We start from the raw sequence: 25,034 nt of genomic DNA on the forward strand, positions 1-25,034 counted from the left end.
AAGGCTTGGGGTTAGGATTTCATGGAAAACCTTAAAACAAATGTAGACGGGCCATTTGTTCATGAGTCTCATGCTAGGAGCTAGTGTCCCATAAATTAGAGCTAAACAAAAACAAAACAGAACAACAACAATAACAACAAAAGGTCAAGGAATGGCAGGGAGAGAGAAATGGGTGTCTAAAATGTTTTATCAGTTAATGGCAAGGGCTGGCTTTCACTCTTACAAAGTCCTCATAAGTATCTTTATCTTCAAGTCCCTGATTATATTTCATTTCTGTTTGCTGGCTTATTGGAGTTTTATAGACCATTTCTTGCCTCCCTATGATGACTTAGGTGCAAAATTCCTTATTCGTACTCTCTCTGGCCAAACTCCCAGTTCTTTTCCCCAGTCTCTAAGTGTTTGAAAGCAGTAGGAAGAACTTGGATCCATACATATTTGCTAACAATGCCAAACATACATCTTGAGAATCTTTTAAGCAAGTCTAACAAATTTCACTGCTATTACTTTGGGGGATAGGGGCACTGGCCACTATGGAAAAACAAAGGGCTTCTACCAGAGAGCAAGGGGGAACCACAGAAGCCTTCTGTATCTTCAGATGATTTTAAGACCCATGGACTCAGAAGCAGGCATTCATAATGTCATGCATACTGAACTGCCCAGAGCAGAAGGTCAGACAAGCTGTTTGAATCCTACCAGCTCAGAAATGTAAGTGACCCAGTACATCACCCACTATAGCCTGCCAGTGTCCTACTTCAGTTCACCTCTTCATCCAAAAACATAGGGGAACACTGTCTGGCATTCCTGCCTACTGTGACATAGCATGTGGTTCTGGATGAGCCTTTCCACTTGGCAACGTGCTTCCTTTTACTTTCGGTATTGGCCATGCAAGGGTAGTCTTCTTGGGTCTGAGTTTACTGTGACAAGCATGTGCATTTTCCACCCAAGTTTGTGCTCTGTATTATCATGATTATTTTATAAATTGGGCTGGTGATGCCATTCTTTCCTCCTTGTATTAGCTTGCTTTGGCTCTTGCCTTAATAGTTTTTATAAAGTTTATTGCCCCCTGCTGCTCAATATCTTTGTATGCTGTGTGAAGTTCTTCGCCTCCCACCGGGGTGCAGTTTAATGGATTATTTTTCAATGAGAATAATATGATTTTTACAGCCTGCCCACAGAGATGGTTATTTCAATAGAGTATGTGTAGTGGTCTATCCCCTTGCCCATTTGTTAGCCCGTGTGTCATCCTTGCCTGTGTCTGACTGTCACAGGCATTGACTGGCTGAGTGACACAGGTATTGGCTGGCTGAGCTCATCAAATCTCCTCACTCTGAATCTCTGTCCTCCGTTCCAACTTCCAACAGTTTGACTTTTATGCTAACCCATGTACATTTGCTGCTCATTGAAATTGCACAAATATCAACTTGGCTGCTGGTGTCCTGTTGCTCAGTAATTGAATCCACACCTCCCTGGATGCCTTTGGGGGCAGTGATTGAACAACGTTAGGTTTTTATCAGACTAGAGCTTGTTTAAAGGTAGGTGAGTGTGAGCCCAGGTTTGGTTTCTGGGGTCTTCATTCTCTCAAGCCTTAAATTCTCTCCATGGTTTTCAACCTTACAGTACAATTCCACTTTCACTAATTCCATTTCATGTGCTATCTTTAAAAATTGATTCCTCACCTTCTCCTCTCTAAGAGTTGTGTCGCTCCGGGGTGAAGCTTACATTAATGAATGCAGGCGTTCACAACAAGGGAGATCTCAAGTTTGAGATGCTTCTAAACTACTTTTCAGTGAATCAATTCAATGAGAAATGTAAAATGTCTCAACACCGAGTGATTTTCTTGGTGTATGCTAGTCAAGTTTTGTCTATGGTTTAAGAAATTACCAGTTGTGTCTGCTCAGTTACTTCTGGTTGCAAAGGATAGAACCCACAACCTAATTATTTCATGAAAGCAAAGCCATGGGCAGGTAGTTCCAGCAGGCAGGACCACAGCCTTTTTGCTCTCCTGTTTCTTACTTTCATCGCATTTGCTTTTTCCACTGAAGATTCGCCTTGTGCAGCAAAATGACCTCTGCCTCGCAAGTGTCAGGTCCTTACGGTGGCTCTTAATGAAACAGGAAGAAGTATGCAGTGTTTCCTGGCAAGTTCGTGATTTTTGTGGTATAACTTGAACATGCTTCTCCACTGAAAATAAACCCAGATGTGTAGGAATGGAATTATTATGAATGGTTCCTAGAAATGAGCATATTACTTATAAAATAAAATAAGAATTTTATTGTACTGGCAGCTTTTATCAAAAAACAAATAAAGTGAAAACCCCGGTTCCTGTGGTATGGAGACGAAGATTAATCCCATAAACAGGAAAGTTTAAGTAAAAAACAAGAAAGGTTAGATTTGTTAACAGTTGTACCCTAGTTCTCAATGCTAATCTGAGCAGTAAAGGTGGAATTTATTTCATCTAGTATTGCCAGCATCTACATACATCAATAGTTCTTAAAGAAAAGAATGCATTTCCAGCCAGTTACTTCATTTTAGGGAGACCTCCTTCAACACGACGGCATCTGCATCGTGTTGGTTTGTAGATATGCACAAACGTGCAGGAGGATCTGGGTTCAGATGCAATTTAAAAATTGATCCAGAAGATTCCATCCTGGGTGTAATGAAAGCTTTTTTTGTGATTCTAGCTAAAATATATTGTGTAAAGAAGCCAGGAGTATTTAGCAAAAGTTGTAGCTGAAAACAAAGGCAGTTTCCACTCAGAGCTAAAAGGTATATGGGGTCAAGGACTCTTTATGTGTGTCTTTCACTTTTGAGTGTGTCCAGCTCATGAAAGAAAGTAAATGGATATCTTTGAAGTTAGCTTTCTTCTCTTTTATTCACAGAACCCAGGTTAAACATGTGGGAACCTAGGGATTTAATACGTTTTTATTACTCTGCCTGGGATGCACGAGCTCCTGTAACTAGCCCAAGGATGTATGTATAGATTGAGACAATCTGCCCTTTGCTGGGACCCCGAGTTTCCTTCTGGTGTTTACGTCTCCACTAAATATTGAAATAGCAGAGTCCTGTATGGTTCTTCCTAGTGGAATCTCATTTCATTCTTCACTAGCCACTCTTAGTTGCTTGAAATTAATCATTATCATAAACACTTATTTATAGAAAGACTCCAAGGTACATAGAAATGTTGATTTTGGGGTCAGGATAATTTCCACTGTGATCTTTGCCCTCAAGGCAATTGGGATCCACTGGTGAGCATTAGAAACAAAAGTGTATGGTTTGCAGTGTGGGCAGCCAGAGCATTCTTTCTTGGGGGAAAAATAATATAAATGAATCTTGCAACTTTCACAAAGCCTGCATACTCTTTCATAATATGCTTTCAGCTTTATATGTCCTGGCAGCAAAGTACGTGGTAGTCCCAAGGCAGGGGAGGGAATTTCATGACCTCTTCGTATAGCACTAGAAGGGTGCCGGGAGACCCCGAAAGAGGCTGAAATGATTAGAATACTTGCCCACTCAGTGTGGTGCCTCCTTCCACCTGCCAGTGATGCCTCCTAGGGCTCTCAGGAGCATAGTTGTCTTCAGGTTATCCAGTGTCCCCATTCTAAGTCTCCTGTGGAGGATAATGATGGTAAGATGCCCTCATTACCCTGAAAGAATTCCATGTTCAAAACTGATCTTTGCCTTTGCATTATCAGAATTCCTACCCTGTTGGCAAAGCTCCATTCCCTGAGGGATTAAAGGAAGGGCGAGCTGGTGACATCAATTCATGCAGCCTTGCAAGCTAGGAAGGCTTTCCACCCACCCCCACCCCCATAGTTTCTAACAAGTATGTTTGCTAAATCAGGAACATTTGAATGGGTTGTTCAGATTTTTTTCCCAGACACTGTAAAAGGCAAAGGTAAAATAAAACAAAACAAACGAAACAAACATTTTTTAGATGTATTTGGGAAAAATAGTTAAACATACCTATTGGCATTTGGGGTCATAAGTATGTACCGCCTCAATAAAGGAAATAGCAGGTAAGGTCCAGAGTGTAGGCTTGAAGGAACAATCTGGCATCTGTTTGAAGAGCTAAGAACAGGGCAAGATATCTTCCAACTCTTCATGGTGCCGGGATGGAATGGTGACTCACTTGATGGTCCCAGAAAGGCAGGGTGTTTGCATGAGCTGAAATCAGATTGACAGGTTATCTGAGCCAAGAGAATAGAGTAACGGCAACCCTGGAAGGCTAGACAGGAGGAGTCTGTCCTCATGGGAGATGCCCGATTTTCAAAGGTTCTTCTACAGTAGGAGGGAAGGGGATAGGAGACCTGCCCCCGAGTGTAGCATGCCCATGCTTTGCATCCTTGAATTCCCATAACAGCCCAGTAAGTAAGAACTTGGAGAGGAGAAATGCAAGGCTTAGCAGCATGCGGTAAGTTGCCTAAAGCCTCAGCCAGTAAATAGCAGATTCCATGGCTGCAATCTTACTTGGCCAGCTTCTTGTAGAATTTAGACTCTTCTCCCATGCAGTGCGGGGCCATTCAGCTTGGGTAGGAGTGAGGCACAAGTGGACGGCCTAAGCCTGGGTCAGTCCTCAATTGAGCCTTATCTGCAGGTGGGTACACTGCTTTAAGCCCTACATTGACAGAGAAGCTATTGATGCCAGTTTTGATGAAAATAACAGCAGGATTGAGCAAACCTTCTGACGAGAGAGGGCTAGTAATGGAATACCTCATTTGGAAACTATTAGCACAAATGACTTATTTTTAGCCAAATTTAGGTACATTTAGAAACAGAGTGAACTATTTCTTTGAAAAAATGTATCTTGCTTTGTATGTTTTCTGAAGAGTAAAAATGTAGTTGAATTCTTTTGCAAACACGCCCATGTTCAGATAGTAGCTCACTATGCCTGTCCATTCCCAGGCCCAGCAGCCTAGGCCCAGGCCCAGGGTTTGCTGCCTCGTTCTGTCTCTGCAGTCGCAAAGTTAGAATTACCCATAGCATTTTTATAGTGCTTTATCTGTCTTGAGGTACACATTTTTTATTCACCCATAATTCCAACATAAAATATTTTTAATTATTATTTTACATACTGGGCATTCCATGCATATCTATATTTGTGTATGCCCCAGATTTCATTCAGAGGCCAGAGGACAACGGTCTCGTTCTGATCTTCCTACCATGACAGTTCTAAGAATAAGACTCAGGTTGTAGGCAGCTTTACTGGCTAGACTGTCTCTAAACGGACACCACCTAGACTCGGGCTGTGGGGCCTACTAGCCTGCGGTCCTTCCTGCATACTCCACAGCTGATAGAGTTCCCTGAGTGCTCTCATGCGCCATGAGCACCTTCACCCAAGACCGGCTACTGGAAAATGGACAAGGCAGAGTGTGTGTGAATGCTCTCGGGAGAGTTTTGTTCTAGAAGGTTGGAAGCTTGTTTCCACAAAATGACTTCTGGAAATTGTCATTCTTTCTGTGTCGGCTCAGCCACGTGTGTGCTGAAGATTAGAAAGAATCTGCCATCAAGTGCTGTAGCATTTCCTCCTCCTTCCTGGACATTTTCCTTTACTTCTTCCTTCCTGTCCCATGATGGCATCATTAACCCTCCAGTGTTGGGCTCAAATTCAGGACCTTGTAAGTACTGCTCAGGAGATCAAGCACATAGCCATGTTCTTAGACCATTGGTAGAGATTTTATTCAAAGATATAGCTGTATTTTCTACATTATTCAAATTGCTCAAACAACAAACTTCTCCAGACATGGATACAGGAAGACAGGGTTCTGAGTTCAGAATGGGCTGCTAAGACTGCAACTATTATCAGCTGATTCCCATGGAGAAGTGCCTGCGTTCATGAGGAACTTGAGTATACTTGACGCGCTCTCTTTCTGCTCACACTCTTTGTCAGTGAATGCAAAAATAAATTCTTTTTGAAAAACATTTATGTCAGTCCATAGCATGCAACCTCATTTTGTGTCAATCTGCAAATAATACAGTATTAAAATTGTTTACAGAGTATTTGAATTTTTGAGTTGTTGTACGTAGCTGAGGGTTTAATGAATACAGGAGTAGGTGTGAAAATCGGGTATCAGTGCTGCCCATGACACATGTCATTTTGTCCTGTTTGTAGCTAAGAGGTCTGTGTATGATCTGACGACCCTCCTTCTATGCCCTGGTCTGCCTGCGTATACAGCCAGACCCAATAGCTGCACAGCATCCTCGACAAACTGACTGACAAATCTTCCAGCCGCCACACCATACCCAGCACTGGGGCTTTTGTTTATTTTTGGATGTCTCTCATCTTCAAATTCTAAGGGATGATTTTTCATCATTAAAGAGGTTTGCAAACATCATTATAATTATTTTTGCCCATAACCTATTTTATTTTTGGTTTGTTTGAAAACTGTTCTGATTAAAGACATTCCTTTTTTTTTTTTTTTTTCCTGTCATTGGCTGGTCAACTTCGTTAGTTATGACACCCAATCATTATTTATGGTATGAGTCACTTGCTATTAGTCTCCTTTTTCATGCAACTAAGTTTGTCCTTCTCCCTCACTGGTGGAAATATGAGCTTGCTGTGTTGGACTTCTGCTCAGAGGGAGTGAGGATGCTGGTGGCCTAACTGGAGGGAACAACTTTCTACCCTTTTGTACAGTGTTGGAGAGGAGGGGTTGAAGGACACGCTTTGTTGCAGCGAGAGGCATTTACCCTTTTGGTAGGAAAGTCTCACACTCCCGGTCCTTTGCCACATGACTGCCTGTCAGGGAGCCAGTGTTTACTGCTGCTTCTTGGGTGTTAAACAGCCCTCCACTGCTTTTTATTGTACCATTAATTGCGCTTAATGCAGCTGCGTTCCTCATACGCTTGGCTAGGCTCTGAAAATTAAGTAGAAGGCACTTTGTTATAAAATTCACTGTAATGAGCTCTGGTGGGACAGGGTCTGTTAAGTTTGAAATCACCTCAGGCCATTTCTAAAAGACTTCTTCAAATATTTCACGTCTATAAAAGTTTGTTACTAGATAAATAGCCACAGTGGGTGTTAGACCAGGTAGAGAAAAGGCCACGTTTCTCCTCCATGCCTCTTTGGGTAAAATATGGATGTCTCGGATATTTGAGAATGGTGTTTGTTTTCTCCAGTCCTCTCTGCCTCGAGTATTATCTTCCAGCTTTTAGGCTGTCAGTCCACGAACTCAGGGTCAGTGTGTTACACCACAGCTCCATCCGAAGAGATGCAGCTGTTTCCTTCCCTTTTGAATTTCATACACAGAACCAGAATAAATGTAGGACCACCCTCTGGGTCTACATAAATTGGTCCGAGACAGGGTCACACCTCTAAGCACAAAAGCACTGAAGAGATAGCTGTAACTATTAGCCAATTAGTTTAATGTTACCACTGCCAGCCTGGACCTGCAACGGATTCGTGGTACCTGGTTAAAAGACCCTTTAAAGAGTAGCTATTCCCCCAGCATTCCTAGTCTAGGTGACTGGCTGCTATAATGCTTTGTGGCTAATAAAATTTCAGATGGCCTAATTTACCGGGTAGCTTTACCAAAACATCCAAGTAATGCCTAGATACTCATTAGGGACAGGTCCAGGACACGGTCTCTCGGGATTGATTTGCAAATGCTCGGTGGGATCAGCTTCACTGAGCTTCAGATGCTCTGGCACCAATCAGGTAGAGGATCCTCGATGGGTTTAGTGCAGCAATTTATCTGAGTTTTGTAGTTAAAGTTTGAGCATGAGGTAATTAGAGCCCTCCATGCTTGAAATTCATGAACCTTATTCCCTCTTTAATAGACTCGATGCAAGCTCTCGAAGCTCTATTTGACTGACATGTATGGAGACTTGGTTAAAAAAGCTTCTGGTCAAAATGTACAAAACAAATTGCTTTTACACATAAAATATAATAACAAAAATTATTTCACAATCACTTTCATTTTTTTAGTTTTTAGCTCTCACATTTGTAAATAAATTTCTGTAGCTTATTTTCCTACTCCCATTAAGAATATTTACACACATGACTCTGCACTAGGTGGAGTGATTAAGTCCAGCCACCCAGTACCTACCATTTCTAACTTTTGGAAATGGGACCATAAGTGGAAATTTTTAAGTGTACACATAAATAGAATACATGAACACATTTATACATAAATGTTTATACACTCCCAGACACCCCAGATACAAATTTTATTTTCCAGAAAGATTATTTTGATCAAGATCTGCAGTATACTATCCCTAATAACCATTCACTGTTTCTATTTGTGACAAGTGATTGCTGCTATAAACTCTTCAGTATTATATTTTAAGTGACAATTGGATATATACCTTTGAAGCAGAAAGGGACTCAATTAGTGATACAGCTCTTAAGCACTGAGTCAGCCTAGTAGGGCTCTTTGCATATCATAGGTCATTGAATTTTTGAACAAAGTGCTAAAATGGAAAGTAATAAGTTGATTTTGGGGGTTACCACATTGCTGAGACTTTGTTTCTGATCCAATATCACATACAACAATATCACATACAACAGGAAAGTGGAGTCTATGCATAAGCACACTAGTGACATTCCTTAATTCTTCATATCAAAAGCCTTTATCAGCACAGAATATTACTTGCTACAGAGAGATTAAAAAGTCAGAACTAACATGTACTTTGTTAGGTAACTGTCACAGGCCCTGGCATTTGACCTTGCCATAACTCTTTTGACAGGGTATTAGTGTCTCGCCGTAGACCGTGGAGAAGCTAAGACTAGGATATCAAGTGTCTTATCTGGTATCACCAACTCATAAACAGGAGAACTGCTGGGATAAGTAACGATAGATAACTTGAAGAATTGGGCTTTTCTGAATTACAGCTGCCTCCTCAACTTTTTCAGTATTCCTAAGTCACTGTAAATATAGATTAATAAGACTTTCAAGGTTCTTTGAAGGAAAGTACAGAGGTCAAAGCTGAACCTTGGTTGCCTCCATAGGAGCTCTGTCTTATAGAAAACAAAATCAGTATACAAGATGAACAGCGTTAAGACATACCATGCCTTAACCATTCTTCCAAATTGTAGAAACAGGTGAAAGAACAATGACTCACAAATGAAGAAAAGCAAAATCAGTCTGAGAAAGACAGGAGCTGAGAATTCAAGGGACTCAAGAGACCTCAGAACAGCCTGTGTGGAGAGCAGAAAACACACTAAAGGGAGAGAAGCAGATATTGCTTCCTGAATCCTGACAATAAGGGTAATAGACCAGTAGTTCTGGAAATTACAGAAAAATCATCTGTCTCTACTCCAGCAGAGGTGAGGCAGATGTGGCTGAGAATGAATTCCCAGGAAACGGGCCTCTGTTTCCCATAGGACAGTTCCAAATTTTTTTTCTTCATTGGCTTAATCCAAAGTCATTAAATAATGGAAGGAGAATATGAGCTAACGCTTCCCCCTTTCAATTGCTTTTCCCAACAGATACAATGCTTTGCAGTTTTCTCTGATTGCTTAATATTCTTTTAGTTTACACCTGGGTGTATTAATAATCTCTTCCAACACTTTGCTGTGAGTATTTGACAGCTTTTGACTGGAAGTAATACTGCTTTTGTGATTCAGGATTTGAAGGGATTTCAAAGGCAATTCTGGGTCACACCCCTATTTATGGCATGTAATGCTTTTGCCATGGAGAACCCGGGGGCCTACTCAACCAGGAGAGAGCATCTGTGGTGACTGAAGGAGGTAGCCATATTGGGGAGCAAACCTTAAGGTATCATTATAGCAAACAGAGGTCTTGAATTTCGGGGGCGTTTTTGGCATCATTATAAAGTTACATATAAGGACTTTCGTGCCTTTGTAAACTGGCAGCAAATACACTTCATGAGTGAAGACCAGGGTCCTTGGCTGAGTTCTTGTGTACACAGCAGATAAGGAATAATGAGGCAGATCAGAAATAGTGAGCTTGCCTGGCAGCTAGGAACAAAATGGAGTCTATATCCGTTAGGTCTCTATGGCTGTAATCAAGCACCATGGCCAAGACAACTCATGGACAAAAGGTTATTGCCGTGGTTCCAGAGTTCACTGTGGCAGCAAGAAGAAGACATGATAGATGAACAGCAAGCTTGGAGCTCACATTTCTATCTCCAGCAGAAAGCAGAGGGTAAATTGGGGATGTCATGAATCTTTGAGCTCTCTAAACCCATCCCCAGTGAAGTACTTCACTCAGCAAGGCCATTCCTCCTAAACCTCCTAAACAAGGCCAACCCACTGGGGACCACCTGCTCTGATACTTGAGCCTGTATGGGGTATTCTCAGTCAGACCATCTCAAAGTCCTTCCAAGTGAACCTTGAGTTGAGATGGAGCCAGGAAACGTCCTGTGGCATAGCATACACATGAGCAGAAATTCTAGGTCATTGTCTTGTTTAATCTTCAACTAGAAGAGCTTCGGTTTTGAGCTTTCTTTTGGGCTGGCTGGGCCTCTACACTGTAGAGTGCTTTTGTACATTCTTCTTACAGAATTATAATACATATTGAAATTAAAAACTAATAGTGTTTTGCCTGTTCGTCAGTTTTCCATAAACCATTTCTTTTCCTCTGTTAATTTTTTAGTTTAACTAAAGTTGAATGTTTCTTCTCCTGAACTTTACCAATTCAGCCATTTCTCTCCTCTTCCTTCTCCTCTCCTCTCCTCTCCTCCCCTCCCCTCTCCTCTCCTCTCCTCCCCTCCCCTCCCCCCTCCCCTTCCCTCCCCTCTTCTTCCCTCTCCTCTTCTCTCCTCTCCTCTCTTCTCCTAGGCTTTATGTTCCTGAGAGGGTTACTTACTTGTCAAACTTTGGAACCTGACAAGCTTTTCACATGTGGGGACCTTTCAGATCTGTTCTTCCTTTTTCTGGGCCTTACATCTCTTTTATGTGTGTTGCTTGATTATATTCCTGGATGGCCTTGTCTGACCTCCCTCCCATACGTAGATGCCTAAAACCATTTTCTTCTACCACCTTGTAGCACTGCGATCCCCTGCTTCTCACATGCAGATGTTAGTGTATTGTGGTTGCTGTTGTGGTTTGGCTTCTCCTTGACAGTACAGAGCTACTCCTTCTATCCATTCAGACTCTTATGGCCAATGCCTGGCACTTAGTAGGCTCTCATTGGATTAATCTCATTACACAAAACATTGACTTGTGTTCTTTTCAACTAACACAATGCCTGGCACAGAGACAATCCTTAATAAAGGTATATGAAAAGAACCAACATGGTGACTCATATTTCCATGTGCAAACCTTCCACACTGAGGAGACCCATGACTTTCTGGAAAGGAAAGCTAGGCAGCTGGAGGCTGAATAAAAATGACTGGCTAGTGGCAAAGTCCGTTCTCATCAGAATTCTAGTTCGCTTGTTCAGTTCAGATTTTTTGGCAAGGGATGCACATTCTTTTTCAGAAAATGTTGATTGATTGCACAGTTGTGCCCTACTTCATTTGCAAACCTTCATTATCTCTTTTCCCTCTCCTCGCTCTGTCTGCATTTAGAAGGGGCGGAGCTGCGGATAATTCCACAAGGCAATTTTTGTGAATAAACCCACTAACTGGCTGCTTCTTTCAGTCTCCCAGTTTCCACACAGAATACAAGTGTCTGCTTTAGCTGTATATTCTGTCTCTGAACTCCCTTGCATTCATTCATTTGATTACTTACTCATTCATCCAGTGAATCAGTTATTCAGTCCTGCTGATGGTGCAGGGTCTATGTGAAGATTTGGTTCTTGTCTGAATCAAGAATTCTTGACCTGAGATCTATGGCTGGCTTTCTCTGGGAGTCTTTCTAATTACATGCACAAGGCTTTATGTTTCCACATTGTGTTTGGACGAGGATTTGCTTAAGTACCCTTATTATTCAGAGAAAGATGCTAGAAACCTCTGAAACCTTTTTCTAAAGGCTTGAATCTAAGTAACAGGTCAAATTTTCTTAATATATTTCATGGGAGTAATGAATACCCAAACATATCTGCCTGGGCTGCCCTGGTCCCAAGTCTGCTTGTCTTGTGAGCCTGTTGAGAGATTCACATATTACAAATGCCATCCACCTCTCTAGCTTCCTTTAAACCTCACCCAAGCTACCCTGCATCCCATCAAGCTTTGCCCGTCCTGGGGATCTTCTGTAATCTAACGCATATCTAGTTATGACTGATAGTCTTATAGTCTTTGTTTATGTGAAAGATGGTTGAATATAAGAACTGGTTTTGGTTTCTCATGGTGGTGGCTATATGCGTTTACCTAATGGAATTATGTCTGAGGCATTCAGCATCATAAAGTGAACGCCAATTACTGCTGGAACAGGGCATGCGTGAATCCTTCAAAGGAAAATTCACTGGGCAATTGCTGACACTTGGTGAATTGCTGCTGGCTCTTTGCCCAAGTGTGTGGGAAATGTTTGTGCTGGTTTGAGACCTTTGATTACAGTTGGCTTTACGGGGTGTGTGGTGACACTGTAGATATGACATCATGCTTGAGGAAAGGCAGGAGCGAGTGACAACATACACAGAAAAATCCTCCCTTTTCACATCAAATATTGGCTAAAGATAAGTCAGCAAAAGACTGTTTAGCTCTGGCCTCTGCTTCCAGTAACAAGGAGTGAAGGCTGAGCACCTCCCCTGGGTTGCCTACCCTACTGGGCAATGTTTATTTATTGTGTGTCTTCCACACTCCGGGCTTTGTTTTATTTAAATGCTAGAGTTTTAACAATACAACCCAAATCTCCTGGCTTGGGAAAGTAGGAGTTGGTGAAGGGAGAGATACTATGGATATAAGTTCTAGGAAAATTAAAGTTGGGTGGGGCCCACCAAACGTCTTCACAGTTACTATGAGAGCCAGTGACTGTTTTGACAGAAGAAGAAATTGAGGTCCGTGGAGCCTAATTTCCCAGTTAAGACCCAGTTAATTTGGGATAAATAGGATTTAACACTAGATTTTATTAACTCCAGAGCCCAAATCCTTTCTTCTATGCAAAGCTGCCTCCCAGTAATAGGAACTCTCCCAGTGAGCCCCTCTCCAGGCAGGGGCATAGGCAGCCTCTTGAAAATGAGTCAGGCATTCCTCATAATGGGCATGAATATCTCAATGCTGTACCACTGAGGCTTCCGGATACGTGACTCAGTTACCCTCACACAGCACTGAGCTTAAAACCATGACGAGTGTGTATGTTCCAGAGACGGCACAGGAAGCAGTGGTGTGGAACTGAAGTAACAACAACAAAAATTGTAAAGTTAGGGTTGTCTGCTAGCACCGAGTGCCCATTGGTCCTTCTGGGTGAAGTGTTGTGACTATACTCTGCCACAGTCACAAGTCCCAGGAAGGCTGGGGTACAGTGGAGGTCGTTGCCTGTAAATCTCTGATGGCTGACAGTTCATGAGTGATGTAGCTAAAGAAAACCAACATGGAGCAGACAAGATGAAGAGGCCCAAACCTGGTGTGTCCAACTGTTGCCTTTGTGTCTCACGGCGGAACTCCAGAGGTCATCTGTCATTGACCTCACCGTAGACATTCTTTCTCCCACGTTCCCTGCCCCCACCCTGGCTTTATTTACCTGGTTTCTTTGTCTTGTTCCTTTGCTTGTCCGTCTCCACATAGTGTTCTGCTCATCTGGAGGGTCAGTATGGTACCTTCTTCTCTTTACAGGATTGTTTTAGTACAGTGCCCTGGCAGAGAAGAGAGGCTCCCCAAATATTTTTCATGGATGCTTTTTACCTTTCTTCTAGAAATGGAAATAGAGGCTTGTGTCCATGAGGTCAGTGAAATTAAAATCTTTCATACCGTGTGCCTCGTTGGTTTGTTCTATGGGGGTGTTTGAGCTCTGGTAATGGAGTTCAGTAACCTCGAGAGCACCAGGTGCTGTACATGCAGAGCCGTGTGTCTTGTGACCCAGCCTCCCCTGGCCCCACTGCTTTGTGAGACGCTGACACTGATGGTTCCTTTGGCAGAGAAAAGTTACTCAGGGAGCTGTCAGAGAGAAAAGGAGGAGGAAGAGAGGGAAAAGGAGAGAGTGGTAAGGGGGGAGGGATGAAGGAATACATGAATGGATGACCAGAAGAGAAAATGTTGAGGAGGCAGGAGACATTGCCTTTCTTTTCCCACAGAGGAAGACAAGCTGCTTTCTGCCGATCTGAGGTTTCTTCATCCCCGTTTGTGCGTGCGACTTAGGAAACCCATGACCATTAGACAGGAGTCGTGAGGGTATGCCTGACTTACCTTGGAATTTGGAGCAGACGGCACCAAAGTCGTAACATAAAACCCTGGGATCAGTCTGAGTGGAAGAAGGTTACTGATGGGCCCCTTTGTTCCACCAGTAATGTAGCGGATACAGGCTGTCTAGAATGGGCACCACTCTGACTGAGAGGTGGAACCTGCATCTGCCTGGTGCTCCTGAAGTTAGGGGGGCTGCAGCTGGAGGCAGCTCATCAGAGGGACTTGGAAGACAGTTTGCAAAATGAGAGAACAAGAATCCTTGCCCATGGGACAGCACCAAATCTCTGGCCCCTACCCCCCACTAACATTTTTAAACTCTCAAGAAAAGTTTTAGTGTGTTTGTGGAAGGTGCTTCCCTCCAGCTGAAGAACAAGCTAATGCTCTGTCCAAATCTGAAAGTTAGAGTATCTTCTTTGTTTGCCTTTGGAGAGCTATGGGTCAGAAGACGTGTGCTGCCTTCCTTTGAGAGACTCTTGATAATCCTGTCTGCCGTAGCTAGGAAGGAGAGAAATTTACACAAGATGAGAGTCCTTTCCAAACTAGCGCCTGCTGACTGTCCGTGCAAGCTGAGTACATTCTGTGGGGAGGGCATGTCAGCCTGTAGCTTTAACACACGCACCTGCATCCCTCTGGGATCTGATCACTGCTGGGTCCTGAGTCAGCTGAGCACCTGCTTTCCACTGGGCTCAACCTGTATTTGCTATAGTATCCCTGAGCCAGAACAAATGGCTTTGTGTCCTCTTTCTGAGTCCTTATGCAATGAAACTCAAGACTCCTGTCTCCTAAGTCTACATCCTATGGCCCCTGGAGAGGGGTGCAGCCCAACACTTGCTGTATCTTTGAGAATCTACAGGGAGGAACAGATGGTCGGTTTGTCTGATTTTTAAAATCTTGTATTTATTTTGTAAAGAAAATTAAGAAACTCTAATTTCCTCCATATATACAAAAATGTAGTTGTTTGCTCCAATACAACCAAATGCAAGTTTATGATCCAATAAATATACTTAGAAACACTTTGGTTATCCTTTAACTAGGCTCTGGAGTAAAGTCTTTGATAAACTGTACCATGCTCATGTGCCCACTTGTGTGTGTGTGTGTGTGTGTGTGTGTGTGTGTGTGTGTGTGTGTTTCTTTTAGTTACACATAAAATTGTTTTAAAGTAAGAAAGTTAGAGTGATTGAGTAGTAAATAAAGTTTATTTTAAAAAATAGTCCTTGAATTTGATTACTTGGAGAATCTTCTGAAGATTAAACATGACCTCTCATGTGCTCTTGCATCGCTTTAAGCACCCATCATGTCCCCCACTCCCTGGGGGTTCAGCCCAGCTGTGGGTCATGCCTGTCTTTTCCCGAGGACATATCCTCATAGGCTTTGGTGTTGAAGGCTACCCACAGGTGCCATCACTCCAAACACTGCTTAAGCCACTGCCTTAAGAATTCCATGGTCAAAGGAAAGTGTGGGTTCTCACATCAAATGCTAACTACCCCACAAGTGACCATGTGAGGACCTTACATGAGTAGCTCATGAAGGAATTTCCAGATCATTGGGCCAACTCCATTTTATCATCTTGTTAGCTACAGAGGCTGCAATGTCTTCCTGGAATTCTTACTTCTTGCCGTGCCATTCTGAAACAGAAAATTTTGAACTGCTTTGCAAACATCATCCGAACCTGGTCAGTTCCTAAAGTGAGAAGTAGAAGTGTTCTCCTCACTAGTCAGCCCTGAGGCAAAACATGCAAGGATTCTTGGGAACAAGCAGGGTTTCATTCCTCCCATTCAGCAAGCCGTTTGTCAGCACGGGAACATCCAGGCCTATAATCCCCACTTCTTTTAATGAACCCTGTCCATACTTAAATTTACCCAGGGCATCCAATCCATACTTAAATGTGGGAGAAATGTATATGTGTTGCATCAAAAAGTTTTCCAATTAGCACAAGACTGCTTAAAGTCTCATTTACTTCCTTGGATTAAATGCCTCATTTTGGGAGGGGTGGGGGAGATTGGTACTAGTCTATAATATGTAATAAGTTCTGGGGTTCAGATTATAAACTTTAAAAAAGTATTAAAATGTAAGTTTAAAAATAAGCTTAGAGTGCATTGTTTTATATAGAGAGTACATATAGGGAGGGTTTTATTCTTATGATTGTTTTTATTACTTTAGATGTATTTCTTTTAGTTTACATGCATGAGTGTTTGAACTGCATGTTCATATGTGGACTTCATTAATGCCTGGTGCCAGTGGAGGCCAGAAGAAGGCATCAGATCCTCAGGAACTGGAGTTACAGATAATTTTGAGCCATCACATAGATGCTGGGAATTGAACCCGAGTCCTTTGCAAGAGTAGCAAGTGCTCTAAACCACAAAGCCATCTTTCTGGTTACTTTATTTTATTTTGTTTGGTTTGAAAAGAGTCTCTGTATGTAGCCATAGCTGAAGCTCATTATGTAGACCAGGCTGGCCTCAAACTCACAGAAATCTGTTTGCTTCTGCCTCCAAAGTGCTGGGATTAAAGGGTTGTGCCACCACGTCCAGCTCTTATAATTATTTTTAATCAGGCCTCCAGAGCCTGATAAAGAGTGAAATAGCTAGTTTTCTTTTCAACCAGATTTTAAAAGGCAGCAACTAATCTTGGTGCGAGCGCTTTGAGAGAACCTTGTATTTGTTTTCAATGTGTACCAGACGTACACCAGAAGAATACCACAGGTCTTCAATGGTGTGCCTGGCCTTTCAATTGCAATTTTAGTCTTAGCATGGCTGTGAGCTACTCTGACACTGAGCCCTGTTTCTGTGCTGTTTCTCCAAACTGGCAATCTCTGTATGGAAGGCATACTCAAAGCATATAAGAGCTCAGTTAAATGGGGGAGGTTGTAGACATTGGACAGAATGGTGTACCCTGGATTCAAAATTGGGATTTAATCTAATGTCACATGTAGATTGTGGAAATATCTTAGTCTCAGAGAGGAAGGGAGGGGTGGGAAAGAGGGGGAGGAGCAAGTGGAGGAAGAGAGAAGATAGGAGGGAGGAGGGGATAGAGAGAGAGGGAGGGAGAGAAGGGAGGAATAGGGAGAGAGAAAGGGGGGAGGGAAGAGAGAGGGAGGAAAGAGAGAAAGATTTGTACATTATAGACTAGTATAGCCCCTGAGAAAGTTGTCTGGCTTCCGTCATTCTACAGTGAGGGACACTAATTGAGGCTCTTCAAGGAAAATCTCTTCTCACTGGCAGCCATGGAAAGACTCATTGAGCATTCTATCCTCCATTCTCCTCCAGCCCCTGGCTTTGCTGAGTCTAAGTACTGCAGCTCAGGGGGGTCTGCAGATGCCATTAAGCTTGTCCTTTGGGCCTCCCTCCCCCCAAACTCAGTGCGGAACCAGAGATTACTACATGCCTCCAGGATTCAGAAGGCAGCCATGGGAGGTGACCACACCTTTTCTCCAGGTGGAGGGGTCCACTTTTGGAATATTGCCAGTAGACTTAAGGGCAGCATTGGCGTTAGGTGTTGGAAAATGGGGTGAGATTAACTCTGAATGAGCTTCTTGTCAACCACTTTCTACTTTTCCATATGTCATCTCTCCACTTTGGAAGACCTTTCTCTTTTCTCCGGTGAACCTTTCCTTTGGCAGCAGGCTCTCTGCTGTTCCTTGCCTGTGGTTGCCCCCTGCATTATGAACTATGCTGGTAAGGGCTCTGCCTGTAGAGGTCTAGAAAGGGAAAGGGCAAAGCAGGCCGCAAGGCAACCAGAGCCCATGACTTCCCTCCTTTCATTGCGTTTGTCTACTGAGCTGTCCTGTTTCTACTTCTAATGGATACTTCCATGGCAAGTTGACCTTTTGGCTGAATAGGTCAAACTCCCACAGAGTGCTAATCCCCAGCCCTCCCTCCCTACCTTGTCCCTGGAGGCTTGGAGCACCAGTTCAGAATAGGACTGGGTGTTGGGGGTGTATTTTTGAAAGAGGATTGTATTTTGTTGCACAGAATTAATTCGTGGAGACCACCATGAATGGTTACAACAGGGTCCAGAGTGGAATATTTTGGCTGACATTGTTGAGGTACAAGGTTTTTAAGCCAGGGCTTAAATGGTGGTTTCCTTGGATGTCTTCTACCTTCTAATGAGGGCCAGGACAACTTCTCATATCACTGTGGATTTCTGAGACACAAGACCAGGATTTCCTATGCTGATGTCTTTGAAAAAAAATCATTTTTCCCCCTGAGCACTTCTTCCATTTAAAATCTCCAAAGCTCTGGGCTCTTCCTTTTTAGCCTCTTTAAAATATGAGGTGGCAGTGCCTTCTAAGGGTAATTTCATGCTGGGCCTAATCTTATGTTTCTGAAGATTTTCTTGTGTTTGTTTCCTGACACCCAACACTAGTCACTGCTTCCTAGCTAGAGGTTTCTCAACACTGAATGGGCACTTAGCAAATGTTGAATGGAGTTTTAAGTTGAATTATATGATGTACTTGTTTTCTTTTAACAGTTTATAGATGCTGTTCAAATTATTCATCGTTCCTTTCTGTCAGTGAGTTAGTGGCAATTGTCACAGACAATGGAAAGTATTCTCCATTTGTTTAGTAATGTCCTGCTTATAGATGTGTTTATTAATTTAGTGCTCTTTTGATTTTGAAAGTAGTCACTTATTAAATAAAGTGATAAATGAAATATATCAGCAGGTGAAATGGAAAAGAAAAAACAAACCCTACTGGCACTGTTGTGTGGGGCCTACCAAACAAACATGGCAAGTGTAACCTTTCAGAACAGAGAAGTCACAGACATAGATCCCACTGAGGTCATGCCCTTAAGCTCTTGGCTTCAATGATACTTTGTGAACTCAGTGAGATTAACGCAGAGAAACAAAATAGCCGTTTCTTTTGTCCCAGTGTTCCAAACCCACTGGTTCTCAAACAGCAGAGTACAAAGGAGAAATGCAGGAGAAGTCCATATTTAACATCTATTCAGTTACCAATAATGCCAGAGTTAAAGCAGGGCTCCTACCAGGGGCGTAATGGGCTCCTGTTTAACATATTTATGTTGGTTGTAAAATTAGGAGCTGTCATTACAGCCCCACATCACCTGCATAAGTGCAAAACAGATAAATCAAGAGAAGTTCCAGCACCATAAAAACGCCACTGAGTAGACTAGCATGAAACCACTTACAGGATACTGGTATATTATGCTAGTGGGATACACGCTGAGGCTTCCGAAGGATTTGGAGAACAAAGAGTAACTGCTTGGGTCAAAAGCAAGGATGCAAGACCTGATGAAGAGGTGTGTTTGTGGAATAACCTGAGCACCCTTGAAGGAAGAGGAGAAGAAAGGCCAGCAGAAGCCAGGCTTGCATAATCCTGAGGTGCTATTCAAGACAACAGTTTCTAGTTGCATTTGAGCAGCCCTCTGTTGTGGCTAGAGCCTGCCTTGTGGGCCTTCTAGTAAATAAAGGCTTCCTTACATTCCCCAGAGGCTGGAGAGATCTCCAAAGTCAGTGGCTGTCACACTTCCAGTCCCTCCTTAGTGAGTTGTTCATAGAATAGTTTATGTTGTCTAAAGTTCAATAGTAACCCTTCCTGAAATGACATGAGGTTACTTATTTTGAGCCTTGTAATTGAAAATCTCCCAAATTCTGAACTATTAATAAACTCTGAATCCTAATTACCGCCTCAAAAAAAGGGAGTGGACATTTTAGAAGTTTTTCAGCTCTCCTCTTCTCCCTCCTAAACGCCACCCATCCCCATAATCTTTGGGGGGAAAAAAGCTGCAGATTTTATTCATGTGAGATCATTCACACCAAGCTACCATAATGTGCAATTAACACTGTAGAAACTGAAAACAGTATTCAGCAAGACAGCTGCATTATCAAAAATGCCAAAGGAGTTTTGAAGGGAGTAATGTGCATGTTAGAATAGAAAATTAATCAGAAGCACATGCACACACATACACAGGCATTGCTGCCTAAATATATTTAAATATGGAAAAGTGAAAATCCTATGTCTGTACCTATGATAAAGATTAATCTCAGCAGATAAATTTATTGTTTTTTTTTCATTTGAAAATTATTAGTTACATGTTTTACTTCTGAAGCAAACAGGGACTCAGGGCTGGATTGCCAGCTGGAAGGTTTCTTAATAATCATCACTGTTCTATTCGAGTTTGCACACCGTTCTCTTTCTCTCTCAGCCACAATGGCACTCGGCATTCATGCTTTCTTCAAAGTACCTTTTAGATGTTCCCTTTCATAAATCAGAGTAGGATTCCCGAATCTAGCCAGCACAATGCACATATACTGTGGGTTGGTATCGCAGCCCCACTTGGCTCTCATTAGGAGTGATTAGTGAGCTCACCAAAATGAAGTAGCATTCCTCTGGTACCATTTTACAGGGTTGTCTTGTCCACTAGACGAATGTGGATTTAGCTGTGAGGAAGCTAAGACTTTTGACGTTGTTTCCGACCTAAATGGTGATGAAGAAGCAGAAAGACGTGGAGAAATCTTTCTTGTCAGAAATGTAGAAAGGTTCTGAACATGTTTTAAGTCTCTGAAAAGCAGGCAGGCATTTATGATACTCTAGAACTGAAGAATAAACAGCCCATAGACCATCAAATTGGCAGTGCACCCTGGAAATACAGGGAAGAAAGGGTCATCAATTCTGGATCCCATCCATATTGTATCTGAAGTGCACTTTAGTTTTGAGGTCTCAGTCAGGGCAGGTACCAGATAGTTGACCATCAGGTAGGAGAACAGTGATGATTGGCATCTTCAGACCACAAGCAGACACTAATGGAGGTACACACTGACCAAGGTCTATCTATCCTGCTCATTGATTGTATAGAATAGTCACATGAGTACTCGGAGATATGGAAGCCACTCTTCATGACACATGACAACAGTGTAAAGCCTCCTTAATGAGAAACTGTCATCTGACACATAACTCTTTCAAAATTGTGGTTAACTTACACATTAGAAAATACTAATACCAGTACTGTGCTTAAAAGTAATGTTATAATTTATAGAAAAACTATACTCATTTGTTCTAAAAGAATAGGAATGTTTGTGTGTTTTTTGTTTCAGTATAGAAAAGCTATGTAAAAGGTAAAATTTTAAGTCTGGAGTTTTTTTTTTTTTTTTTTAAGTTTATATAGGTGTTCATATTTAATAAAACTTACATTAAAACAACTGAGAACCCAAACTCACAGTGACCAGAGGTTCTTTCAGAGTGCATTGGTGCTATGCAGAGGGTTAATGCAAATGGGGAGAGATTGAAGCTTTGAGGCCAGAGCTCCAACTTAATTATTTTTTCTTCTCTCTCTCTCTCTCTCTCTCTCTCTCTCTCTCTCTCTCTCTCTCTCTCTCTCTCTCTCTCTCTCTCTCTCTCTCTCTTCTTTCAAGTTATAGGTGCACAACGAAGGCGAAGCCCCAGCGCACTGGCCATTGAAGTATTTGAAGCACATTTGGGAAGCCACATTTTGCAGGTACCTCTAAAAAGTCTTTCTTCCATCTTATCCAGAGAGTGTCCTATTTGCAATCTTCTTATACATGCTTTCAGTTTCACACATGTACTTGATTATCTTTACTTTTGTCTTGGAATTCACAAATCCTTATGAATTTTTTTCTTTCTTTCTTTTCCTTTTTAGAAAGCCATTCCTTGAGGGAAAATTAATGAGAAAGGGAGGGCAAGTATTATCTGTGCTGTAATAATTTAGATGAATTGCACGTAGTCCATGCACAGTGTGTATAATGGGCTGTTGCCAGAGTGATCATGTGTGTGCCATGTTTGCAAGTGAATATGTTTGTGTCCTCGGAGCTACACATTGCTTATCAAAGAGCAGGGTTTTGTTGTGAAAGTACTGTGGCATGTGTGTGTGTGTGTATGTGTGTCACCAAACTTCAGTTCTTTGCTTGAGTTTGTATTTGTTAAATGCTTCCGGTCCTGCTGTTTGCCTCCTCAAATTAGAAAGCAAGTCAGTGTGAATTTTTAAGCCTATGTTTAAGTAAAGGACTTAATAATAAGTGGTTTTGCCAGCACATTTCATGATAAACAGATGGAAAAGGTACAAGATGAAGTTGTAGTTTTCTAGCACCAGAGGCATCAGTATCTTATTAAATCACCTTACTATGACCTTAAGATTATCCCGTTTGCTTAATGCTTCTGCCTTCATCAGTGGACCACTGGTCCACACTTAGAAGATGCGGTGATACTTTCTATATTCTTATCCATTCAGAGCTAAGCAAATGAATAGTCCAAACATACCCCCCTAAGTAGGATTGGATCTAGCATGCTATCCCCTGAATTTCTTCTTGGGGAAGATCAGCTCCTGGTGCAGCCGCTCATTATGTTCTCAAGTCCCTGTGCTAGCAGCTTGAGAATTCCCACCCCATGCTACTCCCCAACACGCAAGTGTCCAAAGGAAGAGTTCTTGGTCTCCACCTACCATCTCTACCTACTAAGTCTACTGGTCAAGTAAGGAAATGTGTTCTTTTCATTATCTTCCTGCAAGGGTTTTATTGTGTGAGAAATTATAGTTCACAATTGAAAATATAAATCACTGAAATGTCTTGACTTAGTGTAGCTTATTCTGTTTCTGATTTTCATTAGTACCTGCTATTATCTCAGATGATAGTTTCTTGATTTACGAAATGTTGCACACAGAATAACATTTGAGTTATGTTTACAATAACTATACATTTGCTTAAGGATGCAGAACGGATCCCATTTCTCTTTAGATCTTTTAATTTTCATCTTTTTTATTTCTTACACATACTTGGTTCAGGATCAGGATCTTTATTAAATATTCTATAGTGAATGGGGCAGATATTATTGGATTCTTACATGACACAGGACTATTGCTAATTAGATTCTGACACATTCAGTCCTACAGTTAGTCAATAAGAGGATAGTTCAGACTATAACCCTAGATTACTGTTTCCTGAGTTCAAAGTCTTTTAAGAGTGTAAGTTAGGAGTTGCAATAATCTAAAACTAATAAAGATATGAGCTTAAACTTATTGTAATTTAGTATGAACACATCATATAGGGTAGTTATCACAAACATCTGCTCAACGTCATGCTTTCCTTAGAGAATAGAGGTTTTAAAAGGAGACCGTTAGCTTCTCAGTACGTGTGGCTGGTTTACATTGTCCTTAGACTCCATGATGTAAGAAAATCCAAAATATCTGGGTATTGCTGTGGAAGGCTGGGCAGACCATCATTAGAAATCATGTTACATGAAGAACAGTGAAGAACCCACAGAAATTGTTTGGAGAACACATACTGTAAATGAGATGGTAATGGCTATTCTATACATTGGAAGGACTCAGTAAAGCAAACTATACTGATTTTGTTCTCAGAGTACAGAAAAAGAAAGAAAGAAAGAAAGAAAGAAAGAAAGAAAGAAAGAAAGAAAGAAAGAAAGAAAAAGAAATGAGTATAGATTAAGGAAAGCACTGCTCTCCTACCATAAAGATCCAACAAACCCTGGAACACATGTGGGTTCTTTGAAACCTGTTGTCTTTAAGGGAATATATTTATGACTTGGTAAATTTAGTTTCTCAAAAGCCAGATACTCACGTATAGGTGAGTTATAGAATCTTGAAACTACCATAGAAATTAGAACTTCTCTTATCACTTGATGGTCACACAGTGGTTGTGACGTGGAAGAATGGCACAGTGCTCTATGTGCTTTACTGTGCTAAACTTAAAAGTAGTTGTAACAAGAAGAGCCTTTGCCAAGCTTTTTTAAGTTATCTGCCTAACTAGCAAGGGAAGCCTTCAGTCCACAGACTGATGTCAGTAGCACAAGCAACAAAACATCAGTGTTGCAAAAGCATAAGATGAGTTTGTACATTTTGCTTTGAAAAGAACTCTGATAGACCAATGGATTGATGGAGCCTGGAAAGAATTTTTTTTTCTTTCCTTTCTTATCCTTCTATCCCTTGCAAAAAAAAATCTCTTGATAACCAATGTCTGTCATTCAGATTATAGGCCTTATCTCAGACCTTATGATTTATAGTAATACCATCCCACCATACTTTCAAATATTGTGTAGGATAACAAAATTCACTACATGAGGCTACTGTCTATTTTATCTTACATTTATTTAAAGAAGGGAAATGGGAAACTTCTTAAAATTAGATATGTGATAGTGGTTGAGTGCAGCAGGAATCTGAGATATCCAAGTTGTACTTCGCCTCTAAGACATCAAGATGGGATCTCAAAGTTGTTGATCATGAGTAGTTTCTTAAGCTGAGACAGTGGAATAATATTCCAGTCAAAGATATGGTGGGATACAAAGAGATGCAGACAAATAACTATTGGGCTTATTTGGTTTGATGTTGATGTTATATATGGTCAGTTCACATGGACAAGAAGCACATGCATTGTAAAGTTGGGTAAATCCTACAAACCACTTGTTACAGACCCGCTGAGCTAACTTAGGAGTTGCAGGTTCCATTCTCCAAATAGTGATGACCCTATGTGAAAGGTTTTCATGCAAGAAGAAACAAGGAAAGGTTTAGATTCATCAAAACAAGGTATCTGGGAGGTTGTCAGTTGTGAGAACCTAATGATAGCAGTCCAAGAAAGAAAATGGAGATGTCTTTGTGGGAACAAGAAGAACACATAAAGCTAGACAGTCATTGGCACCTGCACATCATGGACAGATTAAAGATACACTCTTAATAATCATAGGCCCTATAAGTTAAGATCCTATTCCTTAGCAAATTTGAAAGACATATCCTGTCAAAGAGCAGAGATGATACAACATAAGGAGTTAATTCTAGGTGTGACTATGAAGGCCAGGGCTGAAAATGGGATTGAGAATTTCAAATCACTGGATCGTTGATGGCTGGGAATGACAATGGAGGAATGGACTA

At 41.6% G+C, this 25,034-nt stretch overlaps 1 protein-coding gene across 12 annotated transcripts in view; it reads left to right on the forward strand.

Moving 5' to 3' along the window:
- Positions 1-25,034, forward strand: part of NPAS3 (neuronal PAS domain protein 3) — a gene marked incomplete at both ends in the record, with an annotated part of 788,566 nt that overhangs the window by 353,673 nt on the left and 409,859 nt on the right. For 6 of the 12 annotated variants that reach the window (XM_080928919.1, XM_080928924.1, XM_080928925.1 and 3 more), the window contains one exon: positions 21,559-21,635. In XM_080928919.1, the coding sequence (XP_080785045.1) occupies positions 21,559-21,635 (77 nt within the window). Of the gene's footprint in view, positions 1-21,552; positions 21,636-25,034 lie in introns of all 12 variants that reach the window. The other 6 variants (XM_080928923.1, XM_080928927.1, XM_080928928.1 and 3 more) reach the window with 1 other exon arrangement.

This window comes from Micromys minutus (genome assembly GCF_963924665.1).
Source record: "Micromys minutus genome assembly, chromosome: 1".
Classification (NCBI taxonomy): Eukaryota; Metazoa; Chordata; class Mammalia; order Rodentia; family Muridae; genus Micromys; species Micromys minutus.